A 14,658-nucleotide genomic window follows, 5' to 3' on the forward strand; every position below is an offset into this window, starting at 1 on the left:
GCTTTTTGGCAAATTTTACCTGTTTTCTGCTTCAGATGGCATCTTGAGGTAGAATCATAGAGCTACGTTGTGCAAATGATCACTGTCAGAAATTCATTCTTGATTTCTGAAATCATGTCCTAAATTCCCACCCCTTTGCTTCCCAAGTCTTTTTTGTTTTTGTTTGTTTGTTTTTATAATTTTTTTATTATTATTACATTTAATTTGTGTATTTCCATGCATCTTCTCTGAAATACGTACAAACCTGTCTAATTCTCTTTCAGGTCCTCAGTAGATAACTCAGATCTCTTCCTTTGATCATCATAGGCACCTGTCATTTTAGGTCTTGAACACACTGTTGAGCTGGTAGACCACAGCACCAGAAAGTCACCATGAATGTGCGTGTAGCTGCATTTTGGAGTGTAGATCGAGGACAGTTGATACTGCTGTCCATGAAGGAAAAATGGCAAGTTATGAACTGTATGAAGGTGGCTGGAACATGCATTATATGCCAGTTGCCAGTGAGGAGGATGGAAAATTCCATAATTTTTTTACCAGTTTCATGTCTCCTATGTGTGATGGGTTGACCCTGGCTGGATACCACTTGACCTCCACAGCCACTCTATCACTCACCTGTGCAACTGGACAGGGGAGAGAACATGTAACAAAAAGCTCGTGAGTTAAGGACAGGGAGAGGTCATGCATCAATTATCATCATGGGCAAAACAGACTCAGCTTGGAGAAATTATTGAATACATTATCAGACAAAATCAGAGCAGGATAATGAGAAGTAACAGAAATCTTAAAAACATCTTCCTACCACTTCTCCTTCCTTCCCAGCTTTACCTCCTCTCCCACAGAGAGTTGGGGAATGGGAATAATGGCCAGTTCATCACACATTGTTCCTGCTGCTGCTCAGGGCATGGAGTCCTTCCCTGCTCCAGCTCAGGATCCCTCCCATGGGAGACAGTTCTCCATGAACTACACTGATGTGAGTCCATCCCATGGGCAACAGTTCTCCATTAGCTTCTCCAGCATGGGTCACTCTTCCCCAGGGTCAGTCCTTCAGGCACAGGCTGCTTCAGCACGGTTCCCACACAGTGTCACAAGTCCTACCAGGAAACCTGTTCCAGCATGGGCTTCCCACAGGGCCAAAGCCTTTTCTCAGCATCCATCTGCTCTGGTGTGCGCCTCTTCCATGGGTTGCAGGTGGATCTCTGCATCCCCATGGTCTCCCACGGGCTGCAGGGGCACAGCTGCATCTCCATGGGCTGCACTACAGGCTGCAGGGGAATCTCAGCTCTGGCTCCTGAAGCACCTCCTGCCCCTCCTTCTGCACTGACTTGGATATCTTGGGTTCCTTCCACATATCCTCATCCTGCTCTTCTCTTGCCACAAATACATCTGCACAATAACTTTTTTCCTTCTTAAATATGTTATCACAGAGGGTTAATGTCACTGATGGGTTCAGACTTGGCCAGCAGTGGGTCCATCCTGGAGCAAGCTGGGATTGGCTCTGTCGGACATGGGAGAAGCTTCTGGCACCTTCTCACAGAAGCCACCTCTGTAGCACCCTCACTACCAAAACCTGGGTGTGCAAACCCAATACACTGTGCTCACAATCTGAACATAAAATGTCAATCCCAATCAAGGTCCTTAACTGTTGCTTATTGCTTCTCTAACACTGACTTCACTATTCCTTCAGAAGTGTAACTTGCTCAGTCACAACAATGGTTCTATGCAGATGAAAAAAGGGACTGCTAGCACACAACAAAAAAGCTAAGTTTGAAACCAATGTACTGTCAGAATATGAGAGTTGTTAGTTTGTGAGTGAAGAAAGCAAATTATGAAATTGCCTTACTTTCCTGTTTTAAATTTATTACTTCCTCAATTTTTATTCCCTTTTATTTTTTTCTTTCCTTTAGCAATGGTTGTTCTGAGCAATTTGGAACCAAATACAACATATGAGATAAAAGTAGCTGCTGTAAATGGAAAAGGGCAAGGAGAATATAGCAAAATTGAGATCTTTCAGACCTTACCTGTCCGTGAGTAATACTTGTGCTATTAAATGAAAATTATTACTGTTAGAATATCTCTAGATTTGAATTATGGTTCACTGTAGAAAATGTTTGAAGTTTATCATCTACTCCCCAGTGTATTACATGTTTCTCAGAAATCATGTTTTGTTATTCCACCCTCCCAAGAAGTATGAATGAACTTTAATTGGAGAATTTATCCCATTATCTTATAGTTTTGAGATTCAGAAAAGTCTTTGTTTAATATAAAAAAGCACAAACCATGAGAGATATTAAAATAAGGAATTTTTCTCATTAACACTCAAGATATTATGCACATCTAAGAGAAGTGAATTGGCCATATCTGGAGACATTTCTTCACTAAACTATGGTGCCATTGTTCTGCAATTATCAAGCCTCAAGCAGAAATCTTAAGCTGTGGAAGAAATGATGAGAATAAATTGTTCTAACTACAACTACATGCAAATGAGAAATTCTGTGAAAACAATTCTGTATTTATAGTAACTCAAGGCCAGAGATTCGCATTTAAATATTAAGGGAAAATGAAAAATATTTTTTTCAAATTATCTTTAAATAGAAACAATAATAAATAAATTAAATACAAAGAGAGAATAAAATCAAAGAACCTACCAGATGGCAGTGTATAGTAATCAAACAGACATACTGAAATACATCAGCAGCTACTGCCAGACCAGTCTGTCATAAATCTGTTGCAACTGAACTGTTTCCTGAGTAGGGCATTACTCAGTGTAGCTAATACTGGCCCTAAGGGAATGAACAATAAAAGTAATGTAACTACAAAGAATACAAAATATTTCTGTGATATGATATGATATGATATGATGTTATGTTATATTGTATTGCATTATACATTTCTTCTGTCCCAAAACAGTAACTTGGCAGCTTTCACATTTCTTTTTCATTGAAGCATGTAGACATTCTAAATACATTCCAGGACAGATGAAAAGAATTTCTTATTACTCCTATCCATATACCTGATAGAAGAATATCAGAAACTGACAGACATTATATATACATATATGTTATCTGATAGAAAGTTAAATAAATTTTATGTTAAGATCTAAGTAAGTTTATCCTTATTTTATAAGTGATAAACACAAATAATACAATTATTTCTAAAGGAACTGTATCTCTCTGGGTGAATGCACATTTACAGATATTTTGAAGATAAGGCACTTCAGTATATGTTAATTTAGGATCTCCTTTAAAAAAATATAATAGGCATTTCACATAGAAAAGATAATCTGTGAATTTTTGACTACTAAAGGGTCTTAAAGTGGCTATTAATATTTTAGTTGAATGATTAAGACTACCTTTGTCTTCTCATTACAGCTAAGACATTTGGTTTTAGTTTTGGAAATAATATTCCCTACATTTACTCTCGATATTGACTTCTCTAAGACGAAGTTATTCTTAGACAATTTTTATTTAATTTGATGTGGCACATTTATTGGAGAGTAAATTTACTTTAAAAACTGTTTCGCAATTTAGAAATCTCACATGGGATTAAAGTTATGCTAAAGTTATGGATGCTTACCTGTAAGAGAGTGTCTTTTAAACTTCAGTGTAAGTAGCAGCTTACCAGCCTTGCTGAATTGATGACTAAATGATTTTGGAAGGAAATTACATTTTAAACTGTCAGAAGTCAGAAGGTCTCAAAGAAATGAATATTTCTTTCATACTTCATATAATTTTGTTTCCTTGTATGAGGAATCTATATTAGAACAATTTCAAGCACAATATTTAACACTCTTATTAAGGCTGTTTTGTAGTGCCTGGATGAATCATATTGATTTTAAGATTTTGATTAAAATGATTATGCACAATTTCCCAGCTGTAATTTAAGATTTATCTCACTGCTGAATTATTATTATGTACTGTTTTTTTCCTTGTCTAGGGGAGCCAAGCCCCCCTTCAATCCATGGACAACCAGAGAGTGGCAAGAGTTTTAAACTTAGCATAACTAAACAAGATGATGGAGGGGCCCCCATACTGGAATATATTGTCAAATACAGAAGTGTAAGTATTTCAGTTAATCAAAATAAGTGAATTATGCTTGTTAATACCTGATTTTAATGCAGAGAAAATTGTTGCTATTATATGAAATTTACCAAAGTGGTTTGTGTTCCAGAAAATAATTTTTTAAAAAATATATAGTATGTTTACTTTTGTGACTAGGTTGTAGATGCCAGATTATAAAATAAAAATTGAAAAAAAAAAAGCACTCTGCTATTCCTAAAGGTATAACTGAAAATTCCTCCTATCAAGACACCTATATTCTTTTGTCTGTTGCATAGTAAAAGTGGGACATTCATGTTCAGCTTTTAAAAACACAGTAAATTAGCAAACATTAAAGTTACACACTTAAAGGTTGTTTAAACAGCAAATTTGTAATCTATTGTAAATGCACCGGTATTGATAGAAAGCTGTAGTGCTGTGTTCCATATTAATTGTAAATGACATTAATTAGCTGATCATGTTTCATATCATCTATCTGCCTGAATTCCAAGTCTCATCTTACAAAAGCCAAGTAATCAGCACATTGTTGGGAATTTCATGAGTTTCAAAGTATATATCTGTTGTTAGACAGCCATCAGGCAGAGTTTTTTGTCATTCTGTCATCTAGACAGCTCTGTTTTGGTGTTCTCTCATCAAATCTGGCAAATTTAGAAAACAGGCTTTTCTACAATGTATAATTTATTGAAAAAAGAAAAGTTGTGTGGGGTTTTTTTATTTATTATTATTAGTAATAGCTAAAATACATTTCCTGATGTACTGTGTTTAGGAATCATTGGGTTGAAGAAGTAGCTGCAGAGCTGGCAAAAGTGATGAGTTTAATTCCAAAGTGTGCATTTTTTTAGAAAATTTCCTCCTGTTCTTTCAGGAAAATTGTAGAACTTTTATCTGACTAGACCCAGTAAAAGAGACATCTTACCAGAGAAGAATTTCATGTCCATTAGGAGTGTCGAAAATCGGGAATGTAACATTGGATATCTAGGCATGTTAAATGGAAGGTAGTGAGGACAGTATTTATTCACAGAAAGCAGCAATTTTTGAGAAATTAACTGTAGAACCTGTTGGAATGTTACCAAAGAGGAAAAGACAGTTCCTTGTAATAGTTTTTTGTCACATTTCCTGATGTTTGCTATAATGTAACTTTTTGACTATAGTCCAGGGATTATCCGTGTGCTAAACCTGGTATGTAAAATTATTCTCCTGTGCTAGATATAACCAAAGAGGATTAGTAGCTCCAAATTAATTGAGAAATATTTGGTAGCACTCTTAAGAGTAGTCTGAGGGAATGACCAGAAGTTATTCTGCTATCACTGGTCCCTAAATCTTAACTGACCTTCTTAAATGACTTTCTGTCTAGTGAATACAGTTGATGTAAAAAAAAAAAAATTGCAAAGAAGACAAGGGTAGTAAAATACACAAGACAAGTTAAAAATGCAGTTTTGCAGGATTGAACTTCCTAGTTAGGTTACAACGCCTCTAAGTATTTACCACTGAGTACAAAATAAGCTGCTCAGAAATAATACATTCATGCAGCATATGGAATTTTATCTGTTTTTATGATTAAAATAAGCTAAATTCTTTTGGTTCTATCCCAAAAATTTTTGGAAATCTGATTTTGATCTATGGTTTTGACTAAGGTACAATATTATAGCATAAAAGATGACTTTTCACATGTGGTGTTGGAAGGTAAATGTGCAGTTTAAGCAGTAACTGGAAACTTAAAAGGTTGCTGAAGAAGATAGCTTTTACTTGGACCTTGAATCCTTAACTCCATAATCTTTCAACTGAAAAAGCAATTTGACTGAATTAAAGGCCTTCCTACAACTAAAGAAGCAGAATAATTTTATGGTGTTTTAGTCAGAAAGAATGAATGCTATTTAAAGTTCATAATTATTTGTTGACTGCTTATCTTCTATCTTCCCCATTGGTCATGTTAATTAGCTTTCCTGTAAGTCTTGCCAGCCTCATTATTAGCACCTGGACCAATGTATTTGCTTGCATTTTTGAAGAGCATATTTGACAACAACCAATACATCAGTGGCTTTTTTTTCAAAAAGTCAACTTGCCCATGTTTAAGTTTTATACAGATTTATTTTTTAAAACTGGGGGAAAGACAGCCTTTAAGATATTAAAGCAATGTTGCAGCCTGATTGAGGGCAATTGGTAAGTTATTTTTTCTGGAAATAATGTATTTCATTCTGTTGAATATTCCTTTCCTATCATCAGTTTCTTCATATTAAGGGCAGGAATTACTGGCTACAATCAGATAATAAGCAGCTTGACATTTTCTTTTGTATTCCAGAGAATTAGGTACTGTGCAATTTTTATGAGTAGCAGCCTCAATTTTTTTTCATGCTGTTGCACTAAGAAAGTCGAGACAGCCTGACAAAGCTTTGTTGATGGAGTCTGAGGCTGATGACATACGTTGGCTTCAGAGTTACCTTAGGAAAGAATAGGAAGGGAGAGAGTAAAACAAGGGAAAATTGTTCCCCAGTAACCAGCTGAAAAGAGCAGTGATGGGAATTTTCTAGGGAAGCATCCTGTCTGATGCCAGAGATGACCACCTGACCACAGTTCTCATAGGAAGTATATTTTTTTTGGTGGGGGCCAACTCAAGCCCCCCTTTTGTTCTTCCTGCTTTTGGTGCTTCCAGAGTTGGTTGGGGCACACATGATGACGTGCTGGTGTTTCACAACAGATGTGAAGCTTTTATCCATGTAAATTATGGAAATGTGTACTGAATTTGCAAATGGCTGTTATCTGATGGGGTATTTACCAAGTACCAGAGTAATAAATTAAAACTGGGAGGGGAGAGTTGAGGAGATAGAGAGGACCAGGAGGAAGGAACATTTAGGATACAGGGAAGAGGCTGTCACAGCAGCTCAGGGCAGGCAGCTGACCAGGCAGAAGCAGAAAATAGAAAGGCAGGCTACAAAGCAGCCTTTGGAAAGGTTTGACACTGCTTAAATTTACTTCATAGTGATTAAAAAGAAAGTTCTGAACAGGTGTCTTAGCATTTCTATACTTCCAGGTCACAGAATACCAACAGTAAGCTAGAAAAAAAAAGAGAGTGGTGGAGGAATGGAGGGTTGTTTTTGTTTTTCCCTGGCAGGAAAAATTTTAGTAAATATTTGGAATTAAAACAGAATAATAAAAATAACACTCTTTTATGACTATAAACCTTTTGGTAGAAGCAAGAAAAAATGATTAAAGTGGCTGGTTTTTACAGACCTGATAGTTGCTCACCTGTTTTTGACCTGTGACAGGGTTACTGTTATTGCTCTGAATTTTGGCAGACAAGAGTTTGATAGTTTATGTGTTTTGCTCTGAAGCACATTCGCTCTTCCATCATCTGTGTTGATGGAGGACATGTTAATTTTGTTGCTTTATGGTGGGTTCTACAACAAACTTTATAAATATAGAATATTTTTAAGGAGATAATTTCTCATTTGCTCCCACTCTCAAATATCTACCGAGAAACAGGTAAATGCTTTTGCACATACAGGTTTCAGTCTACCTGCCAGATCCTCGGACTTTCTGTGCTTTTTAAAACCATGTACATTATCAGCTGTTGTGTGCTTGGTTCAGTATTTGCCCCTGAACTTTATTACCCATATTAACCAGACCTAGAAATCTGCAACCTAGTGTAATTAATTCTTGTGAAATCACTGCTTTAAACTATCAGATTTTCTTCTGTGAGGATTTCTTGATATTTTTTCCTGCCAGCTTTCAAGGCAGTGTGGTATCTCCTGTCCATTTTTTTATCACAGGGACCACCATAATAAGTCTGTTTGAGCTGAGCTTTAAGCTCAACAATTTAGAGAGGATAGAGAATAAGGGAAGAGTTGAAGCGGGTTTGTTGGACTGAGATCACCTCTGGACCCAGGCCCAGAGGAAAGCCAAAGCACAGGAGTTGAATTAAAACCTTTGGGTAAGCTGAGGTACATGAAGTCACACCAAAGTGAAATAGAAATACAGATTTTTAACTTTTAGTAGAAATGTATGCTAAGTGCTTTAAACATTGAAAAGCTTCAGCAAAGAAATCTTAAACACAGTTTTTACTGCTGCAGTGTTACCTTTTCACAGAATTTCTTTACTTTAGACAAAACATAGATAGAACTATACTGTTCACATTTTTCAGATAGAGTGTTCACATAAACAATACGAGCTGATAGAAGCTATATATGCGAATCTGTGTAATACCTACGTAACACTTGTGTAAGTCTTACGACTGTTAGACCAGGATAGGTTAAGAAAAGAAAAACTAGAATCATGTGTTAATCTTATTGGTCAATTAACAAATACAATCCACACTTCTATAAGTTTAGAGAAGAAGAAGCTGTTTCTACTTGCTGTTTGCCTGCTGCTGCTGCTGCTGCTGCTGTTACTGCTTGGCCTTAATATGTAACCCCTTTGAACTCTGCCTTCAGAAAACTGTGAGACTATGAAATAAAGAACTTAGCAGGACAGCAGCCTCTTCTGCTCTTTCACCCTCGTCCAAAAAAGGGAGGGTATCCCATCAAAAGCTCAACAGGGGTTAATCACTTTTTCTCACTTGTTATGAGATCCCAGAGAATGTGATTTTGGATACAATGTAGGATGACCAACCATTAAAGTGAAACATGTTATTTTCTAGACTAGTAAACTGATGCCTAAACAGTGGATGGGTTTTACTTCCACTGTTGTCAGGTGTGCCCTCAATTTTGAGAAGCAGCCAAGTCAAGGTAGACTGGAGTTTTACACTGCTCTTTTTAGTTTTTAGTTGTTTCTGTGGTTTTGTTTGTTTGGGTGGAGGGGGTGGTTTTGGATTTTTTTGGTCAGGGTATTTAGGTAGTTAGGTTACAGCTGTTTTATAAACCTAGCTCTTAGGTTCTTCTTAAATAAATTTAGCTGATGCTTATATTATGAAAAAATATGAAGCCAAAACTATATAAAGCCAATATATACACATATAAGATATAATGATGTGAGGATTTTGTGGTTGATATTTTTGGTGTTAATATAAGGCTTAAGAGTAATGGAAGTGGGCAGTAAAATCCCCAAAATTGTAAAGGAGTATTTCTGCATAGTATAAAACAAAAGAAGATGTAAATAAAGGAACAGTTTAATCTCTGAGGTTGCAGATCCCATCACAGTTTCTGTAAGTGGGCATTTGTTGCTTGATACTAATGATTACTGACGGTATTACTATTAACTCACCCCCAAATTAAACTACCATTTGTAATTTAGAAGCTTCATTCCTTTTGTTGTAGAACACTCTGTATATGGAGAGCTTTCTATAAATTTTAAGTATTAATGACAGAACAACCTAATAAGGTACAAAGTGATCTCTTATGGTTCTCTCTTCTGCTCCTTAAGCTACCATTTAAAGGATCTTATATTAAACAGGGAGATTTGTGGGAAGATTTACCTGGCAGACCCATGATTTGTCTTCTCATCCCTCTTTTTCCATTTCTACACTTACAGTAAACCAAATGTGGACACATTACTGAGCTCTGCGTAGGAGAAAGTACTTGAAAATGGAATATAGCTGAAATAACAGCTACAATGAAGGACATTGAAGTTCTTTTTTTTTTCTTTTTTTTTTTTTTTTTTTTTTTTTTTTTTTAAAAAAAGCCGTAAGCAGACAGTACTCTGGAAGATTTCGTCTGTTTGTCTTTAGAACACACCTTGCTTTCCAGATACTTTATTCCTCTTTCTCCTAACTTGTGTTTGTCACTCTTCATAAAATGCTTTCTGTCTTTGCACTCATGCTTGGACTTCATTTCATTTAGCTCAATTCACACAGTTGGCTTCAGTTTCAACTAAATTATGGTATCTCTGGCATAGAGTATGCAGGTATCCTGTTACATTCCAGCTCATTCATTATTTTTCATCTGACCAAATTATGGAACATCCACCTTTTCACTTGTTCTGTCTGCAGAAGTTCAGCCTCATACAGAAATGTACAGTTTTCCTTCCAAGTCCTAAGCTCATTCTATTCATCACATAGATTTTTGCAGTTTGTTTTAAAAATATAGTCATATATCTGTTTGCAATACTTTCTTTTTCACCTGCAGGAACTGTATTAGTCTGAATCTTTAGTTTCCAATTCAGTATATTTTTTGTCGTTCTGTATTTCTGAAGCCCTTTGGAATTCCCCAGTATATTCACATGGTGTCTGCGCACAATACTGAGATCATGTAGGGAACTTCTGATCCCTCTCATGTTGATATTCTTTGGAATCTATCTGTATTTTTTCTAACTCCTCCCATACCTCACCAATTTAAACAGCAATTAAAATACGGTGCTACGTACCACTGCTATTCCTAATGTCACTAAGGAGTATTTTCATATGCATGTTGCAATCAGTATTAGCTCCTTCTATTTCAGCAGTGCTATGCAAAAAGATAATTTGTAAAAGGAGTGTAGTATAGTGACAATGTAAGTGGATTCACTCAGGGCGAAGTCAGGTGATTGTTACGATCCGGTTTAAACTCAGAAAAGCAAAGCAAGCTAAGTCTCTGTGCATAAACTGGAAGGAAGTTAGAAGGTTCAAAATATTCCCAGAAACAAGATTAAAACCAAACAAGGTTAGATGTTGATGCCAAAAAATGGATGTATTTTATTTAACAGTAAAGGAGGCAAAGAGAAGGGAAAAGAAAGAGAGAAAGAAATGGAAAAAAGAAGTGTGTGGGGGGGTGGGGGAACAGGGAGAGGTGACAGGGGTTAGGTGGAAGCAAATCACCCATCTGAGGGTCCCAACGACGTCTCGTTGCTCGCCTCCATCTGGTCTGCTGGTGGTGTGGCCACGCCGCCACACATCACAGAGTACAGAATCTCGTGGATTAATATAAGCTGCGGGCCAGGTGGGAATGCCCATGTGCCTCTCTTGCAGGGGCCAGCTTGACACTGTTCCTTGCAACACTGAGGGTCTGTTGCATCATCTCTGGTGCAGGGTCTGGAGACCCCTTTGAGGGGGGCCCCTGTGATGGGCCATGTCACCCCCTTCTGCTGTGGATAAGCTTCCCTCCCCTGGTGAGGACCCCTCAGCTGGGCTGCTCTGCACAGTTGGAGGATGGGCAGTCACTGCACCTCTGACCAGAGGCTTTTCCCAGATACCCAGAGCCTCTCCTCCCCTCACCCTTTGGTGCAAGGGTCTGTTTTAGCCTGGCAGCTGATAGCCCTGGGGCTGTGGTCTCCACCTTGGAGGTGTTAAGCTTGTGCTCAGTGAATGTCTCCATCCCTGAGTTGTTACTTTATCTTATCTTCATCAGTGAGCAGTGTAAGGCCTCACTCAGGGCCCCATTCAGGGTGCAGTAGTCTTCTTTGCTGCTTTTGTAATAGTTTTAAAAGTCCTTTAAGAAAATGTTTAAGTCATAAACTATAATATTTCAGTCTCTGACAGTGATTGCAATAGAAAGTATCCATCACAATATGGGAAAATATCCTTTACAGGAAATTCCATTTTCACTGTATGATGAACAAACTGTTTTTACTCCAGTGCATTTAGTTTTTTTCATGATTTGTAATGGATCTACCATTCTGATGTTTTTCATTAGTCTACCACTGCACCAAGTAGGAGCTTTCACCTGGATGCAAATGCTCCTGAAAACAAGTTTTGTTGGATTTTAATCATTCTCAGAACTATCATGTGACAATACCAATGCTAATGCAGAAAAAGCGGGAAAGTTTATGAAAAGGTGAAGTCAGTACAGAAAAATTGTCAATCCTCAGAGCTAATAACAAATAAATTACTGCAGCAGTGTACATCAGGGAGGTTAGTCTGTCTTCTATTTTCTGAAGACTGGGGACAAAAAAGAAGTAAGTCATAAGGAGCATGATTGGTCCCTGAACTCTCTAAATTAGACGCTATTTTCTCTGAGACCTGTATCAGCAAAGCACAAGATGCTTCAGTAAAGAGCCTAAATACAAGCTGCTGAGTAGTTTGCAGCTGTACTTCCAAGTAGTGTAAATTTGTTTGGCTTTAAATTCTCCTGTATGGTTTATACCCACTGATTGGGTCTGTGTTGCTGTATGGGTTTGATGGCCAGGATTTGTCTCTCAAGACATATTTTTTACCATGTTATTGTACCTCAGTGTCTCGTAAGAATAGGACTGCATGGGTTCTTACTGGCTGTTATTGGTTGTCCTTTGATCAAGATGACTTTATTGTGTGACGGTATATATTGTTTTATCCTTCTACCTATTAGTAATTGTGTCATTTCTACTTACATAAAAAATAATTAAATGCATTTTGCACTCAAAGGAGCAATTGCAAAGGTAAGAACTCCAGATTTATGAAATGCCAGAATTGTGTTTGCAACCTAAGTTCTCATTTGTTCCTTTTGTATAGATGTCTTAATTACCTGAACTATGAGAAATTATGAGAATCATTTTTTGTCTAGAACGCTGTCTTAAAGATTTGCATATATCCACTCACAGGTATAGGCACAGTACTTCATACTTTCTCAATGATGTTTATATTCTTGCATACAACCAGGTTTTCAAAATGTTCCTATATTGCTACAATTAGTGTATATTTTCATTAAATAACTGATGTATGATATAAGCACAGCTGGACTCATGAACAATTTAAGACTGGGTTTAATGGCAAATTTCTTTGAATGAACATTGATCAAAATGTAATTGAAATGTCTGTATAAAATAAATTTCTTACATAATTTATGCTTAGTGTTTTATGATAAAAATATAATAAAATGTAAATATAAATATTAAATATAATGCTGTTCTATAAGATAAAAATCAGTATTCGAGCAAAGAATAAATTGAAGCCAAAAAGTTTAAAAGGATTGACCACAAAATTCTCTAAATCCACATTGTGAAAACATGATAAGGAGTGGTCAAAACTGTAAAAAACCTGAGTACTCAGAACTCCAAAATTAGATTATTTCAATGTTCATAACCTCTGTAAAGGAAACTCCATATTTTTGTGCATCATGTAGATACAGACTTTAACATATAGTACAAGAGTTTGGGATAATTGAAACAAATATTTTCATCTTTACAGAAAGATAAGGAAGACCAGTGGCTAGAGAAAAAAGTACAGGGTAGTAGAGACCACATCATCTTAGAGCATCTTCAGTGGACCATGGGTTATGAAGTACAAATCACAGCTGCCAACAGACTGGGTTATTCTGAACCAACATTGTATGAATTCAGCATGCCACCAAAGCCCAACATTATTACAGGTAAGTTATTTTCATCATGTTTTCTCCCCATGAATTATTTCCAACTCATAGTACACTGTGTGTAGTTGAGCATAAGGTAGCTGAAGTCTTGAACTGAAAAAACCATGAGACACCAGACTTTATTATCAGCAAAAAATTTGATTCAGGAAACTTAAACGGGACCCTGTCTCCTTGTAATGGGACCCTTTTCTCTTAGTAATAAAGTAATTTTTAAGTATAGAAGAAACATTGGTTCTTCAACCCTGTTGATGGCACTTAACAAGAAATACAGTATTTAAGATACACCTGCTTTTTAAGTTGCCTTGTACTGCCTGTTGTCTGGTTCAGCCAGTTATTTGCTAGAATTCTTAATTTCAGTCCCATCTCTACATGTGCTTTGAGCTACACATGTAATAAAGGCATTTATTTTAGTGTCTGATGAGGTTAAGTCTTCAAATAGTCTTGTTTAGACACTGTCTGAATGATTCATTCTAACATGGTGACCAAACAGTCTTCTGTAAGGTTGATTTACAAAATTTGAAACGTATAGAAACTTTGTTCGTATTTTTAAGTGTGTAAATAGGAAGGTTTGAAATTCCATGTAAGAAAAGCTTCATTTTAGTTGAGTGAGTGTATGAGTTTTAATGTTTCCTAAGATAAGGCTTTATTTTGATGCAAAAATGTTATATTCCTTAGTTAACAATAAACCTAAAATAAGGTAATTTCTGAAGTATTATGGGTAATTTTAATTTTTATAAAGCAAATGGTATGAGGAAGAGATTTCAAACTTTTAATTGAAATTATGAGCTGCTATCTTTAATTTCCAAATTAGATCAGTGTCATCATTACCATTTGAAAAATCCGGTTCTAAATCCTCTAACATAGTATTTTCTGATTCCCATTTTTCAAACTGTTAGAGTATTAGGATCAGCAAAAAACTTGCCAAATAAATATAATGGCAAATATATTAAAATGTAAACCATATCAGTACCTGTATTTCAATATGAACACCTGACTAGCATCGATCTAGCATTGGTACAGTGCCAATGAGCTGGAATGAGTCATGGACTAGTGTGCCGCCAAAAAATTTTGAAATAACTGGCTATTTTTTTTCTTGTCTAATGTGAGTTTTCTTCAAATATATTTTCAGGAAAGTTATCTCAAGATCTCTGCAACATTTTTCAATATTCCATAGCAGTATTTTTAATATTGAGTATCGTTACTTTTTATTTATAGCAAACACATTTGTAATTCATTCACAGACTCAGATCTAGTTCTAGTACAAATATTTGTTTTATGCACTTGAATTGAAGTAAAGTTGATTTGCATCTTGATTGAAATTCAGGGTCTCAATAGGTTCTGTGTCCTTTGTTTTTAAACAGGCAGGGCCTTGTGATTGCCATCATTCAGAAATAAAATTTCCCATGACTGAAAAG

At 36.2% G+C, this 14,658-nt stretch overlaps 1 protein-coding gene across 1 annotated transcript in view; it reads left to right on the forward strand.

The window, feature by feature from the left end:
- NCAM2 (neural cell adhesion molecule 2) overlaps positions 1-14,658 on the forward strand; it is a 145,618-nt gene that overhangs the window by 94,378 nt on the left and 36,582 nt on the right. Inside the window, exons 13-15 of the mRNA XM_017732672.1 lie at positions 1,905-2,024; positions 3,934-4,055; positions 13,063-13,243. Coding sequence (XP_017588161.1) covers positions 1,905-2,024; positions 3,934-4,055; positions 13,063-13,243 — 423 coding nt within the window. The remainder of the gene's footprint in view (positions 1-1,904; positions 2,025-3,933; positions 4,056-13,062; positions 13,244-14,658) is intronic.

Source organism: Corvus brachyrhynchos, unplaced genomic scaffold (genome assembly GCF_000691975.1).
Source record: "Corvus brachyrhynchos isolate BGI_N302 unplaced genomic scaffold, ASM69197v1 scaffold231, whole genome shotgun sequence".
NCBI lineage: Eukaryota > Metazoa > Chordata > Aves > Passeriformes > Corvidae > Corvus > Corvus brachyrhynchos.